Source organism: Bacillus rossius (assembly GCF_032445375.1).
Source record: "Bacillus rossius redtenbacheri isolate Brsri chromosome 4 unlocalized genomic scaffold, Brsri_v3 Brsri_v3_scf4_2, whole genome shotgun sequence".
In the NCBI taxonomy this organism is placed as follows: Eukaryota; Metazoa; Arthropoda; class Insecta; order Phasmatodea; family Bacillidae; genus Bacillus; species Bacillus rossius.
In genome coordinates this window covers 18,612,294-18,629,238 of record NW_026962011.1, presented here as the reverse complement: position 1 = coordinate 18,629,238, position 16,945 = coordinate 18,612,294, and the positions used below count along the sequence as shown (strand labels likewise).

Below are 16,945 nucleotides of genomic sequence, written 5' to 3'. Positions count from 1 at the left end.
AACAGGCGAGAAAAGCTGACGCAGATGCAAACAAAAATTAAAAAGTGGAATGGTTCCAGACTGCTAACACTACATCTGTACACTTCCCCAATATCTGGCCAGGAGTGACGAGGCGTATTCTGCTTCTCTTTCCGTTGACAGTGACGGAGCAAGGCTGCGCTCCACACCTCTCAATTATCTCGGTTCCGACGGACGTGTAGTTCCCGCTATCGCCGCTCGCAGCGCCACCTGCGCACGATCGAGCAGCGCCTTGCCCACGAGCGACGACCATCTAAATCACTTCTAATTTGAATTCCTCCCGAAGGGGAACCCCCTTGTTTGCTCGCCGGACAAATTGAGCGCGCGCTTGTAATGGTGTTTAAACAGGGATATCGACTGCTGAATAATGGAGGGCAGAAGTTGGAGAGGAGGGAAGGTTTGACCCGGCGGCGACTCTTCAGCGGTCCGCTCGAAGGGTATAACTGCATTAACCTCGCCCCCGGAGAGGCCTTTGTCGTGTTTGCGCACCAACACCCGCCAACTCAAACAAAGAGAGGAAGTGGCTGCCGCGTCCCCTCCCCCACCCTGTTCCAGACCTAACCTCTCACTTGCGACGTCCTCCGAGGACTAGTTTTGTAACGTCCCAGACACATCTGCCCGGGGGACCCGTACGGACGCGACCAACACTTCCAAGTCAAACGATTTCCTATGCGCGAATCTGCATGACAAACGAGCGTGATGCCAAACGCTGTTTCCGAAAGTCTTTTGTTTTTTTATCTGACGTTGGTGAAAACATTTATTGGTTTTCGGCAAAATTATGTAATATTTCCGTACGTATAATTCGTGTGGAATCGTTCTTCCAATGACAGTTTTGGCTTCTCGGAAGTTCTATAATCTATACTAATATTATAAAGCTGAAGAGTTTGTTTGTTTGTTTGAACGCGCTAATCTCAGGAACCACTGGTCCGATTTAAAAAATTCCTTCAGTGTTGGATAGTACATTTATCGAGGAAGGATATAGGCTATATTATATTATCAATAACATTAGGGATCCTTACTTAAAGTCCAATTTAGAATCAAATGCGTTGGAGGGGGTTAGATACAACATGCATTACACGTACGAAGTGTGTGTTGACAATGCCGCAGGCGCTAGAAGTTTATTAAGCGAAATACCACTCACTGATTCACTCATCACGAGATCTCTAAAACTATACACCCAATTGACTTGAAATTTAGCATAGTTACTCATTTTGTGATGTAGATGCTCACTAAGAACGGATTTTGCGGAAATCCGATCCCAAGGGGAGTTTTGGGGGCGTAATATATCAAAATTTCCAGTTTTTGGTAGGAAATCACCATGGCAACGTCTGTTGCTTAGATGATGCTTCATTCGTCTCTATGGCAACGACTATTTCATTGTTAGTGCAATCCTCATCACCGTTGAAATTTTGCGGGTAGGCTACTTTAAATATCAAAAATTGCCCTTTTTTTCAAGTATATATATATTTTACAGACTTGAAACTTCACAGTAATGTTCCTTATGTTACGCAGGATGACATTTTCCGAAAATTAGATCCCATGGGTGGTTAAAACCAGGCAACAGTGGGTACTTTGTCTGCATGAGAACAGGATTTTGCATTGTTCATGCCTTCTGCGTCTCCATGGCAACGAGCATCGCGCGGCATGGGCGTACCCACAAGGAGGGGCATGTATAATGAGCGGCGCAAGAGTGATCTGCCTGTAGACTGCCGTAGCGAAGTACGGGTACATCAGTTGTACGTTGCGTGCACGAGTCGGGAAACCATCGGTGCTATTCATTTTCTCTCCGGTACATTATACAGCATTGTAATAAATTTTCACAGATTTTTTTTTATTTACCATTACTGTAAATGGGAGATGTGGCTTAATTTTTTTTCCATTAGTATAGCCGTGCGAAGCCGGGTCGGGCAGCTAGTAAAAATATAATTAAAACACTAACATTGCGTGGACTAAGTCAAATTCCTCTTCATCTTGGCAAAATAAATATTCTTCTAATTTTGGGGACAGGAGTTGAACGTTAAATATGAAAGATGTTTGGCATGACCTTAGACTGCAATGAAGATAATAATTCATATATTTTCGCTTTACAGAGAAATTATTAATAAATAAAATGCGTTCATCGAGACGATAAATTGGTTCTAAAATATGTCGGATGCAATCAGCCAATCAAAATCGTGCCCATCGAAAACGGAAATTGCATCCGTTTCCTTTTAAAATAAAAGTGAAATAAGTAAATAATGAAAACAATTTTACGTGTAAAGAAAACTAATTATATGTCTATAATTAATTGCAAAAAAATATCGAACATTTATTGTTATTATGTAACGAATATTATAGTGAGTTAAAATACATGTTTAAAAAATATACAAATGCACAAATAGCATTACAAGTTTAAATATTCCATCCCTGTGATGCGTTACTTAATTTCAAAATGAGAATCGAATTGCAAAGGTTGAGATAGCTCAGATTAAAAAAAATTTTAGATAGTGTTATCTGCCAAAATTTATTTGAAGGAGAAATCGAAAGCAATTTCCGTCCAATACACCTCCAAACTCTATTATAAAATATAGTTGGAGACAAATACATAGGACAGTGTGGGCACAAATGGCAAGACGTCACCAACTGGACAATTTGAAACTGTAAAACCGTTGAAAACTAATTTTCCCATGAAAAATTATGTAATTTAAAACAATATTATTTAAAAGTGTTATTTTTTTTCGCTGAACGTAAGTTTAACAAAGGAAAAATCACGTTTATAATAAAAACAACATTGTACCATTCTATGAGCGTCTTTAATAGTTTCGGAACACTTCACTTCCAATATGGCCATTGAAAACGCAAGTCAAAACGTACACTTACGTTGCGTTATTGCGTCTTGCGTAGTAGATAAACCGGTACTCTAAAATTAGGTTTCTGAAATTGTTGCGTCTTCCGTTTCTTGCGTTATTGTATTTCTAGCGTAGTTAATAAACCCGGCCTTCGAAAAACCACATGGCAATGCGTCGCGCTGTTCAAAGCCGAACGTTATATTCGCAAAGTGTGATTCCAAACACCTACATTTCTGGGCGCGAATCTCGCACGTTGTACTTTCCGCACCCGCCGCTAGAATTCGTTGCCTGAATCATTAACATGGCTTGCCACCATCACGCGCAAACAGCACGTTCGCTACGACTGCAATCGAATGATTGAATTTGCAGAGCGAAATTTTAAACTATTAGAAACGGCTCAGATAAAAGCGAAAAAAGACTTGAAAAATAAACCCATGCTTTGTACCTGATTTCCGACAAGGAATGTTTTTATTAAAATACTGCCCATATTGTTAAAAATCATTGAACAGCTAATACTATAAAGGTTCTCTTCGGCTTTGTGAACTATGATGCGCGCCATCCGCAATAGATAGCAGCACCGTCTGTTACACATTTCCGTCGCATTAACGACATTACTTAAAACAAATGCTGTGTACCGAGACAGAGATCAGGAAAGGATGGAGCATAAGCCGTCAGAAGTGATCATGCCCCCCACCCCGAAAAAAATTCCTTATTTTGGCCACCAGGCCACATTAAAATTTTTATTTTGGCTATTCTGATTTTTCTGAATTATTTCAATTTTAATTTACCGTTTTAATCTTTAAAAGTCAGTCGCAGTATTTTTAATTATTTAATTTTTGTGAATAGTTGTGTTATTTATGATTCATTTGTTTGGTTTGATTCAGTTTGTTTAATACTGTATATCGATATTGGTTCCATGGCCGGCTACTGGGCGCGGTATCGTCGCTTCCAAGTGTGACGTCACCAGCCCCATAGTGCGGGTGTGAGAGTCAACGGTTAGCCTCGAGCAGTGATGGACTGCTACTGCTAGTCACCGCAGACGGAGAGGGCAGAGTTGTATAATGCTTCGACACAGCGCCAGGCAGTCCGTGCCTGGGTTGGTAGGGATAGGCCCGTACCTTGAGCCGGTACAAAAAGGAAGTGCCTCGCAAGAGAATACTTTGATAAGGTAAAGAGGCGACACGTAGTATGGTTTGGATTTGGCACAAAACTAATTTTCATGATAAGTAAAAGTTTTGTGCAAAAATTTTGAACGAACTACCATCTCAGAAGCACTATTAGTTCACCGGCGTGTGTTAATTAGACATACTCATTTTGTATGCAAAACATAACTGTATCTATTACGTTGAGCAAAGTTAATCAGTCCCGCAATTTCGTACGAAGTTTAAATTTACGTCAAGAACCTTTAATTTGAACTTTATCTTTGGAAATAAGTTAGTCAACGGAATATACTGTGGCGGCACACAGAGCTTTTGACTGGACAGTGTTATTTTGGGGAAGGTCAGGGGGACAGCTGTTCCTCATATGCCAGAAAGGCGAGAAATCGCGTATTTGCGTGTATCGACGATTAAATCCGGCCCCAATAGGACTTATAAACTTTATATATATATTAGGGATTTTATATAATTATTTTTTATATCATTAGGTGTTATTATTTAATTTTTATATTATTCGGCGCTGACTTATAATGTTTCAGTGTGGTTGTTTATACGGGCATTTAAAAGGGTAAATTTTATTTTGATTTTGCATACCAGGTATTATCTTTGTAATTTATAATTATGCTCATACTAAAATCAAGTAACTGCCATATATCTATAACTGTATTACCATCTGAAGTATCGTGATGAAGTATGATTCAGTAAAACTTTGCATATTTGTACTCTTCATTTTTATTACAATAAGCCAAAGAGTAGCCTATAATTTGTTTGATAACATTTCTATTATTGGCTCTACAACTTGGGTAAATAGAGGTTTTTTTTTTGAGCTCTTATTTTTTTTTTTTTTGTATTTCATATTTTTAATTGTATTTACCCAGAGTGTGTCGGGGACGCAAACCCCCTTCCATGTTGGACGGAAGGCGGGTTACATTATTTGTATGTACCAATATGGCGGACGTTTGTTTATATTTATATAAGCTGTTCTATTCTGCTTTTTATTAACGACTGTAGTTAAGCTATTCGGAAGAAAGTTAGATTAAAATATTACTGGTTAATATAAAGTCCAAAACATATTTTCATTATACAAATATAATGATACGAGTTGATATTTTTCTCCATTACAGGTAGTACAGCTGATACATATTTAAACAAACGGCCGCCATATTGGTACATGTAGTACACTGAAATTCCTCTCCCCTTTTTGACTTTACCCCCCTCGTCGAGAATCGGACCTTATGCTCTATCTTTAAATTGTTACGAATGCAAACAGGACCGCGACACGCGCCAGGTGCGGAGCTGGCAGGCGGCCCTGCCAGGCTACTGGCGTCATGCGCCGTGTAACGTGCCGTACATTGACCTAAAGCATGCCACGCGTGCTTGCCGGATTACAAGAGTCGTCGCTAACCGCTTCCCCTTCTGATCCCCGCGTGGCGTCCTGCCTCGGCGCCATTATCTATCTCTTAGCGGCCTTGGGAATTCCATGGGCCGCTGCGTGAAGTGACTTGAGCGAGCGACGCTATTCTCGACACTTCGGACGTCGGGTCGGCCCGGGATAACGCGACTCGTCACAGCTACTCTCGTCGGTTCGAGAAGGGCACCACAGAATACTTAAGCAGCGACGCCGGCCTCCACGACAGTTTGGCGACAGATTTCTGCGGGGTGTGCTGCATCAGTCCCGCGATGTGTTCAGCAACAGTCCTGCGACAGTTCTGAGTGAATTCCAAGTGAGTACCGCGACAGTTCCGAGCGGATTCCGAGAGAAGGGAAGGGAAACAACGGCAAAGAGGGTGAGAGACCCTCCTGAGAGTGGCGCGACGCGGAGTTCGACTGAATCGTGAGAGTGCGGCGACTGAGTAGCGCGAGACTGTGTGTGTGTGTGTGGGCAGGCGCGAGGTAAGGGGCGAACCACTGTTGAACCTAGCTCCAGTGATAAGTGCGAACTGCGGAACCTGACTGACATTGAGTGAGTTGAGAATAAACATGTTTAAGTGCCAGTGATTTGTGATTGGACATTTTTAAGTACAATTATTTATTATAAATATAAATATTATAAATTAATAAAACTGTTATTGGAAAACTTAATTGGGCTAGCCCTTATTCACACAGTTTTCCACACACCATATATCGTAACAATATTGTAACGAACGCAGACAGAACCGCGACGCACGCCAGGTTCTATGCTGGCTGGCGGCCCTGCAGGGCCACTGATGTAAGGCATGCCACGTGTGTCCGGATGGATTACAAGGGTCCTCGCTACCCCCGTTCCGCTCATCAGACACCGTTCCGCCTCAGGCCATTGTCAATGACCTTTTTAGCGGCCTGGGAATTCTGCGGGTTTCCCGATGCCACCGCGCGGAGTGGCATGAATAAACACCACCTTTCTGGACTTTTCGGGCTACGGGTCGGCCCGGGATGACGCGACTCGTCACAGCCGCTCTCGTCGGTTCGAAAAGGACGCCACAGGTATTTTAAGCAGCGACGCCAACCTCCGCGGGAGTTCTGAGAGTTCGGAGAGTTCCGCGAGTGAAGGGAAGTGCAACATCGGCGAAGAGGGTGAGAGACCCCCTCGAGAGTGGCGCGACAAGGAGCGACGGGATAGAGTGTGCGACTGAGTGGCGCGAGGTAAGGAGCGATCCAGTGTTGAGCCTAGCTCCAGTGAGGAGTGTGAACTGTGAAACTTGATAGACATTGAGTGACTACGGAATAATCATTTTTAAGTGCGAGTGGTTGGTGATAAAAATGTCTTAAGTACAATAGTTTATTAGTAATTAATATTAGTAATTAATAAAACTTAATTGGGTTATCCCTTACGAACCCAGTTCTCCCAAAATAGGTCGTAACAATATTCTGCACATGAATAAAGGACGCTTTTTGGCAACAATACGTGCGGACCCGTTGTGACGTCTCTGCGGTGACCGGTGTACATATTTCGGACAGACACATTCCAAAAATCGGCGGCGGCGCGCGAGGCATGCCGGTGGAGAACTCGCCCCCCGGGAGATGGTCCCCGCCACGCCAGCAGCCCGCGCGGGAGGAGACCCCGCCACACCAGCAGCCCGCGCGGGAGGAGACCCCGCGCCGCGCCGGCGAGGTGCGCCGCGTGCTGCGCAAGGGCCGCTGGGTCATGGCTCGCGATGACCCCGAGGACCCCGAGGAGCCGGTGGGGCCGGCGACCCGGCAACCCGCACCCGCACAGGAGGAGACCCCGCGCCGCGCCGGCGAGCTGCGCCGCGTGCTGCGCAAGGGCCGCTGGGTCATGGCTCGCGAGGACCCTGAGGAGGCCGAGGGCCCGGTGCCCCGTCAGCCGGCCGCCGGCCCTACCACCTGCCCCCCTGCCGCCGCCCCGACAGAGCCCGACCCCGAGCTGGAGGTAGGCTTGCTCGTCCTGCAGTGTCTGGCTCTTGTGTACGAGAAGGGCAAGAAAGCCCGGCTTTCACGTGAAATAATAATAAAATCCCGAAAATACTTGCTTCGTACACTAGACATACGTTCCTGTATTTACCCTGAAAACTGCGTTCCTGAATTACTTCTGGTTTCTGAGGAATCGCTGTTTATAACTTAACCTTACAAAGCGTGTGCATTGACGTGGCCGCATCCATTTTTTTAAATTTCTCTTGTGGGTCTGTGTGTATGTATGATTCCGAGAACTTGAGTTAAATCGTGAGAATGGTCGATTACGTTAGGTTGGTTACATTAAAAATACTATAAAATATTTTTAACCAAGTAGCTGGGTTGTAGCCGAGTCCAAGGAGAATATATATCACCGACGTTTCGGTCGACATTGAAGTCGCCATACTCAGAGTAGTACCAACTGAAGTTATTACAAGTTATTCTGCCTTTAAAACTCTCGCCTGAGAAGAGTGTTTCCCGATTGGGTGCAGCTGTGGGCCAATCACAGCCTTCCTTTTGTCTAGTTGGCCTGTTTGTTTGGCCAATCGGAGATGGACTTTTGTGATTGGCTGGGGATGCTGGCAAATCAGTGGCCTCTTCTCTTGATTGACTGGGCTGTTTGCACAATCCGATGCAGAGCTAGGTTTTGAGATTTTCTGAAGAGTGACCCCTTATTCTGCTCAGTTGTAGCCATCTTCGGTATTTATGTTTGCTGGGTGTTTTAATATTTCTACTGATTCTTGAATGTAACTTTTCTTGTATTGTCGGATGGTGAATTGGTCGAAATCAATGCTGTGTCTGGTCAACAAGGAGTGTTTTGCTACAGCTGACCGTGGGTTTTCATGTTTATAGTCACTGATGTAGTCTTTAACCCTTGTGATTATTCGTCTGCCAGTTTGTACTATGTATACCTTGCCACATGAGCATGGAATCTTGTACACACCAGCTAAGTTTTCGGTTGGAGTTTTGTCTTTCACAGATGTTAGAGACCCTTCAATCTTGTTTATAGGTTTGAAAATTGCATGAATTTCATGCTTACTAAGAAATCTTGCCACTTATATATTATACTGTTACGATTTACCGCGGGTTCGTAAAGGATAGCCCAATTAAAGATTTTATTTCACACACAGTTTTATTGATGGCCACTACTTATGTCACTTACAAAAAACTTCTAAAATGGCAAATAATTAATTACACTTAAAGAAAGGTCTCATCACCAGTCACTCGTTCCACACACCTCGCAGGGCCGCACCTCTGGCGCAACTCTCGCCGCAGCACCCCTCGTGGTTCTCCGCCGCGGGACTCCGTCGCCACACTCCGCCGCCGCAGACGCACTTCCCCTTCACCGAGGATCCGCTCGACTCCTCGCTCGCAACTTCGCTCGAAACTCCGCCGCGGAAAAACTCCCGACTGAACACTCCGAACTGACTGGCACCCGATCGGCGTCCTCGGGCATATATATAGGCCCCGGCGAAATTCCAGAACTCACGAGAGCGGCCGGGGCCAGTCGCGTCACAGAGCCGTCCCGACGGCAGATATCTCTCGAAAACACGTGTCGGCTCGCGCAACTCCCAGCTGTCCGGTGTCAGTTACGTGTCAAAGGCAGGGCGCCGCGCGGGGAGGGGAAAGCGACAATCCTTTTAATCTTCCAGGCGCGCGCAGCGCATATCATATTGCGGCAGTCGCCAGCCAGCTCTGCACCTGCACGTGTCCCGGCCAATGTCACGTTCGTAACAATACATTAATTATTATTAATTCCACCATTGAAAATATTTATATGATTCAACTTAAATGGTAAATACATATATTTATTTGCAGTCATACTTAGTGAGTTGGATACAAGTTTTTAAATATTTGATGGTATACATGTATGTATCTTTCAATAAAAATAATTTAATTTATCTGCCCGCCAACCTTTCTTTTTTGTGCGTACGATATTCGAGAAAATATCCATAGTAAAAATTATTCTGCCTGTTTATGCCCGCCCCCCTCCCCCTCCAAAAAAAAGTGGCGCCTTGGGCACAAGCCTCTTCTGCTCCCCTCTGGTTACATCCCTGATCCCATAGGTCGGTGGTCAGAACTAAAATAACGGAATGAACGAACTCTTACATTGAACGGATTCTTTCCATAACTAGTGCCATGCATGCCGGTCCACCGACGCGGGCTGCTAGGCCCAAGCTACCGACAATCTCTTCTTCCTGGACCATCCTTCTTGTCATGTGCTGAACCTGCCTGCTTAGTGCTCTTCCCCGTGTGTCTAGGCAGGGTTCTACATGGGCCAAGGTTTAACCGAGTACAGCCTAGTTAGTAATGGCTGGCCGATATTCCCGAGCAAGGCATGTGTCACTGAGTGCTGTTGGCGGGCCGGCAGCTGCCGGACCACGTGCCACCGGCGCGCCCCTCCAGGCGGCCCGCGACCCCGCCGGAGCGCCGCCGGCTGGCCGAGAGGGCGGACCGTGCCGGCAGGCAGCGCGCCGAGCGCGAGGTGCTGCGCCTGGAGGACGCCGCCGCCGACCTGCGCTGGATGTTGGAGCGGGCCGCCGCCGCGCTGGATGACGCCTCCGCCGCCGCGCTCCGTGCCGAGCTGCTGGCGGAGGGCGCGCCCCCGGCCCCGCCGCCCGCCCAGGTGACGGTGAGCCGACCGACGTCTCCGACATAGCAGCAGCAACCCTCTTCCCTCCATCCCGGCTGTCTGGCCCATACTGAGCACGTGTGTACCATAACCAGCCACCACTTAGCACCGATTTACAACCCAGTCGGTGTACCCTTACCTAGAACCTTACTGCCTCACACCCCGTCCACCCCTCATCAAGTAAAGCCAAGTTGTTAAACTAACACCCCTTCCATGGAGACAGCAGTCATTATTCCCCCTCTCCCACACACACCTATCGAAACCGCAAAAAATAGATGAGACACAGAGGGGTGGTAATGGTGACACATTCAGTTCGCGAGACACGTGTAGTAGACTGTTAGCGCAAGCAACTGATCTGAGCCTTTTTCCTTGCGCTTCCCACGCGATCATACCACGAGCCCACTCGGGCGTGCATATGGAGCGCACAGCTTCGCAAAAACCACGCGCTTAGAAAAAATGATGAATTCTGAGTCCAAGATGGTCGCAGTGACATCACAATCCAAAATGGCGGACATCGGTTCCAGAGCCAGTACCGGCCGTTACGCTCAAATCTCACAGTTGTGTTATGTACGACGAGAAGACTGCACGCCAGTTCAGAGCCTTGCACTTTGAGGCGACACCGTGCTAGAAGAACCAGCGAGTGTTGCAATTATCATCCCGTCTCACTAAAACACATACACCCCTGACTAGGCTCGGTCTCACACGTCATTTATTTTTTTGATTTTCATAGTTTATTTATTTATGGATTTTTTTTAAAATTTTAATTTCATATCCCCCTTGAATTTGTGGTTCTGCCACTAATATTTTCAAGAGGTATTTACACAGTGTTATATAATGGGGGTAACAAATCTTGCTAGTGATAATTTATCGGAGATTAATCTATATGACCCGGATGGACATAATAGTCATCAGGCCATGACGGAGGCACGTACGGGATGGCGATGTCATAAGACTAAGGCCAGTACTCCAAGACACAAAAAAATAACGGTTTACTTGTTGAAAATGCTCCACCTGTACCCAACCCGTTTCCTAATAATACACGACCAGTTCCTTATTTTTAAGGGGACGGATTTTGGTGTCCTTATTTTTGCCCACACCCACATTCCGCGCTAGCGCAGAGCTCACTTTTTAGTTGATTTTGTTGTGTTACTAAAGACATCTCTTTATTGTGCTTCCTAGCTTGCCGCCATTACAAGATAACTCCCTCCACAGGGCATGCAACCCCTGCACTCCATAAGTCTCTTACAGAACATCTCTCCTTTCCTAATATTTAAATTATAATGTTTTAGACACAAACAGAACAAAATCTTAAGATAACACCTTACAAGCACTTCTCCCTCCGCAGGGTATGCAACCCCTGCACTCCATAAGTCTCTTACAGAACATCTCTCCTTTCCTAATATTTAAATTATAATGTTTTAGACACAAACAGAACAAAATCTTAAGATAACACCTTACAAGCACTGTCCCTCAGTTACAATAGTGTTCAACAAGCCTCTACTTCAACATCTATACATACATTTGTTTACATATAATCTTTCAACCAATTGGGTTTCTTTATAGAGCGTTTGTCTTTCCTGTCTCCCTGCTTCACCTCACTGTGTCCTTGTTTACCAGCACCCATATTGTTATTGTCGGAAAAGCCCTTGAAATCCTCTCTAAGTAAATCGAATTCTGAATCAGAGTCTTGTGTAACGTGACTTTCCTTCACCACTACTTCTTGCTGAATGTCTTCGTCTCCAACTGCTTTCTCTTCCTTCTTGTGTGAAGGTATGCAGGCTTTTACATCTTCCATAGGTGCAACACTAGTGACGTCACTGGTGAATGGTTGAGGGACCTTGTTGACATAATCTCCTTCACTTCCATTCTTGGTCTTATAGAAAGGTGCTGGAATCAGAAACCATCGATTTCGTCTGTAGTTACCTTCATCAGTTTCTATGACATAGGAACGTGGCTGTGGACCAATTTGCACTATGGTGCCATACCTCCTTAGGTCTGTGACCCAAACCTTGTCTCCCTGCTGAAAATCAAGTAAATGTCGTACTCTGTGTCTCCTGTCATAGTGAGCCGCCTGTTTCTCTTTTGCGAGCATTTCTCTAGCGTGTGCCAAACGAGGTTGTACCACCTCCTCCAGCACTGCTGGAAGAACCGGAAGTGTAGATCGCAGTCTACGATTCATCAGCATCTCCGCCGGGCTGAAACCACAATCCAAGGGTGTGGTTCGATACGACAAAAGGCCCAAAGTGATATCCTCGTTCTTCTTCAGTAGACTCTTAGCAATCTTCACAGCTGCCTCCACACAGCCATTGGACTGAGGGTAATGTGGAGAAGATGTAAACACTTGGAACTTGTAGGTGTTTGCAAAGCTTTGAAAGTTTCTTGAAACAAATTGTGTACCATTATCACACCGTACTATTTCCGGTATGCCAAAACGTGCAAAAATTTCTTTTAATCCACTTATCACTGCGACATCTGTCAAACGAGATAATGGAAATATTTCAAAATATCTTGAGTAATAGTCCGTGACAATTAGGTACCATGTGTCACATTTAAACAGATCTACTGCGACAACTTGCCATGGGCGAGATGGTCTTTCTGCTTTGACAAAGGGTTGCCTGGGGTTTTGTCTCTCTTGCACACAACTTGGGCAGTTCCTAATCAAGTTTTCTAGTTGTGAAGATAATCCAAACCACCATACAGACATTTTTGCTCTTTCTCTACATCTCACTATGCCCAGATGACCTGCATGAATACATTCCAGACAGTGAAGTTGAAGTGATGCTGGGATGACCAATCGAGTGCCTTTGAGCAAGAAAGAGTCTGCATAGGTTATGTCATTTTTATATTGCCAATAAGGTAGCATGTACTCTGGGACCTCATTTTTCTCGGGCCAACCTTGCACGCAATAGGACTGCAATTGTTTGCAAATCTTGTCTTTGTCTTGCTCTGCCTGAATAGTAAGCAAGAACTGATCACTTATGGGACAGTTAGAGATGATCTGGTGGACAAACGCTTCTACTTCTCTCTCCAGATCTACCTTTGTTCCATGTTGGTTGTCCTCACCCAGAGGACCCCGCGACAAACAATCTGCCACTGCAAGCTGTTTGCCTGGAATGTACCGAACTGTGTAGGAATATCTCATCAATCTTAGACGGAATCTCTGCAAACGAGGTGTTAACTCATCTATGTGTTTTGTCTGCAAGATTTGAACAAGTGGTTTGTGGTCAGTTTCGAGCGTTACTCGTAGTCCCAAAATGTACTGCTGAAATCTGTCCGCACACCATGTGAGAGCTAATGCCTCTTTCTCCACTTGGGAATAACGCTGTTCTGTATCGGAAAGTGTACGAGATGCATATCCTACAACTTCCCGTTTCCCCTCTCGTTCCTGCATGAGGCACCCTCCTAAGCCTCTAGAGCTAGCATCTGCACTTACAATGATCGAAGCTGTGGCATCAAAATACGCCAATGTGGGTGCTTGACTTACAGTCTCTTAGCTTCGGCAAACGCTTCTTGCTGTGGTGTCTCCCATGCAAATGCCACGTTCTCCTTCAGAAGGGCAAACAACGGCGTAAGCAATCCAGACTTCTCAGGGAGGAATCTGGAAGAAAAATTGACTAGGCCCAGAAACCTCTGGACCTCTGTTTTGGTTGAGGGCACTGGAAATTTTTCAATAGCCTGAATTCTGTCTGGGTCCACTGAAACCCCCGCCGCACTAATGACATGACCTAGATATTTCACTTGGGTTACTCCAAAAACACACTTACTAGAGTTAAGGGAAATACCTGCGGCTTCAAGTTTGTGAAGTACTTGTCTCAAGATCCTATCATGCTCTTGCATACTTGATGCAAAAATCAAAATGTCATGGAACGTAGTACCCTCTATACCTTCCAGCAACATAGCTATTCTGCTAGAAAAATATTCAGGTGCACAGGATATGCCGAAGGGTAGCCTCTTGAAATAAAATCTTCCAAATGTAGTTATGAATGTTGTGAGTAATTGACTATGCTTCTCCAATGGAACTTGATAGAAGCCAGAATTAGTGTCTAGCTTTGAAAAGTACTTTGCCCCCGCTAATTGCGACAGTGTAACTTCCACGCTGTGAATGGGAAAATGTGGCCTCTGAATACAGACAGTATCTCCTTTAGGAATAACCACTATAGGTGCAACCCATTCTGTGGGCTCCGTGACACGCTCTATGATATCCAACTTCAGCAGGCGATCTAACTCTGCCTTCAGTTTACGCAATAGAGGTATGGCCACAACTCTAGGAGTTGGTTGAACAAAGGGAGTGCAATTATCCTTCAGGACTATTTTAATATCCCCTACGAGTCTCCCCAACTGTTGAAAAAGACCTGGAAACTCTTTTTGCGGTTCTATCTGTGACTTTGAGGGAGATGTTATGTTAACAATGTGATTATCGCTCCCTTCCACTGGACACTTGGTTTCGAGTTCTGGTTTGGATGCATAACGAATACTGTTTGTGACGAAGCCTGGAATAAGTACCTGTTTTTCTTGAAAACCCACAATCTGCAATTTTACGAGCCCTGCTCGACCCAGAAGAGGAGTTTGAAGATTAGACAAAACAAATACTTTGCTGTTGTGTTTAATCCCCCTGTGCTCTAATTGTAGCTGTAAGAAGCCCAAAACCCCCAAATCCTTACCATCCGGTCCCTTCAGTCTGTCTTTACAGGGGATCACAAAGTCTCTGTACGAAACCGGTACCATGCTGCCAGGAATGCACGTAACATCTGCACCCGTATCTATAAGGAAATTAAATTCCCGCTCAAAGTTTACAATCTTAATGTTCACTTTCCATGGACTATGCTCTTGTTTAACATCGACTGAATTGCAGGTTAGTCCCCCTATGAAATGATCCTGACTGCAAGGACTAACACTGTTACAGTCTGACTCACCTTGATTATCCTGTACACTAAATATCTTGGAAGCACTTGAAGCCTTACACACTACTGCCCAATGCCCCTGTTTGTCACAGCGAAAGCACTTAGCACTTCGTGCAGGGCACCGGGAACGATCATGCTGCCCCTTACCACAAAACCAGCAGAGTGCTTCCTTGCGTGGAACCGAAGTGTTTGTGGGCTTGGTGGAACCGGTAAACTTTCCCAAGGCCGCCGGCTGCTGTATTGTAGCACTGGCCCCCTTATCCCTGCTGCGAGATGGACCCCAATGAGTTCTGTTGAGTTCCAAACACTCTGAACCACCTTGTTGCAGAAGTCGTGATTGTTGGCTTTGCATCTCCGCTTGTCTGGCTATCAGCACCGCTTCCTCCAACGACAGAGAAGGTCTCAACTGTAATTGTTCACTAATTTTCCGATCTTTCATCCCTACTACAATTCTGTCCCGAATAAGTTCATTTTTTAACGCACCATATTCACACGAGTCCGCCAAAGTATGCAGTGAGGTTATGAATGCATCCACTGTTTCAGACCCTTGCACACGGGAATTAAACTTAAATCTTTCAAAGATTATATTCTTGCATGGCTGAAAATGATTCTCAAATGCATTTAAAGCCTCTTCGTATCTGGTAGGCTGAGGCGAAAAATGATTCCACAATTCTTCTGCTTTCTCGCCTAAGACATACAGAAGAATATCAATCTTCTCCCTATCTGTCCTCTCAATGAAACCAGAGACGGACATGTACCTAGAAAATCGTTGTTTCCACTGCTTCCACAATAATGGCGATGTGAAGTCAAAAGCTGCTGGAGGTTTGAGATTACTGATACCCTTAGGTGAGTCCCGTGGCCGATCGTGCGGATCTGTCATCCTGGCCAAGTATACGTTTTTTTTTTGCTGCACTACAATTTATAATTCTACACCGTTAGAGATCCCACTTCTGACACCATGTTGTGTTACTAAAGACATCTCTTTATTGTGCTTCCTAGCTTGCCGCCATTACAAGATAACTCCCTCCACAGGGCATGCAACCCCTGCACTCCATAAGTCTCTTACAGAACAGATTTCGTTCAGATAGCTGAACCGCATCTGGCGCCATTAACTCTTGTATGTAGAGTCATAATTGTGAGCGTCAGGGGACGTACCAAGCATGTTCCTTTGCCAAATGAAAGTATCCTGGAATAAATTCTTTAATGGTCATAACAAGACGATTAGAAAGGCGGTTCTATTTATGTACGATGTTGCTGCTATCCGTAGGAATTTCGCCGTAACAATTGCATCAATGACTGCGTTCACCAGTTTGTAGCCTCGCGCAGAGCACTGTGTATTGCCGACTTGTTTCCCTGCTGGGATGCGGTTTGCGCACGTTCTGCAACGCGGCCCGCGAGCTGGAGGTTGTTTCCTCGCGGGCGCAGGAAGCAGAGTGCCCGCCCACCGGAGAGCCGGCCGTCGCCGAGGTGCTGGACTTGCAGTGGGCCGGCGAGGAGGCGGTCCCCGCCCCCGGGGCAGCCGCCGCCCCCGGCTACGCGCGGCGCGGCCTGCTCCTGCCGCGCGGGCTGCCAGCCGCCGAGGACGTCCTGCTGCTGGGAGACGTGCTCCGGCCGGCCAGGCCACAGCCGCCCGCCCCGCAGCCCCGCGCGCTGGGTCCTCGCGAGCTGGCGCAGTTCGAGCTGCAGAGGCGGCCCGGCGCGCGCGAGCGACACGTCACCGGGGTGCTCAGCGTCGACCTGGAGGGCATCTTCTGACCTCCCTCTACCCTCTACCTTCAATAAACCAGCTGACCTGACATCTTTCTTGTCCTCCTCTCATTTATCGCCTTGCACCCATTGACATTACCCAAACAAAACAATTAAATTATTTTGGTCTTGATATATATATATATATATATATAAATTTGTAAGTACCTGTTGCTTAAGTTCACATCTTCCCATCGGTCCGTAAGTTGACACTTTTAAGCTTGTTTTCACTCACGAATCGTTGACAATTTGGTGGAGGATGGATCAAAATGG

At 45.7% G+C, this 16,945-nt stretch overlaps 1 protein-coding gene across 1 annotated transcript; it reads left to right on the top strand.

Annotated features, from left to right (window-relative positions):
- The first annotated feature begins 6,974 nt into the window (after nucleotides 1-6,974).
- Nucleotides 6,975-16,681, top strand: LOC134542321 (MAP7 domain-containing protein 1-like). Its single transcript, XM_063386471.1, has 3 exons — nucleotides 6,975-7,373; nucleotides 9,765-10,025; nucleotides 16,352-16,681. The coding sequence occupies exons 1-3, from the start codon at nucleotides 6,975-6,977 to the stop codon at nucleotides 16,679-16,681; spliced, it is 990 nt and encodes a 329-aa protein (XP_063242541.1).
- The last annotated feature ends 264 nt before the right edge of the window (nucleotides 16,682-16,945 follow it).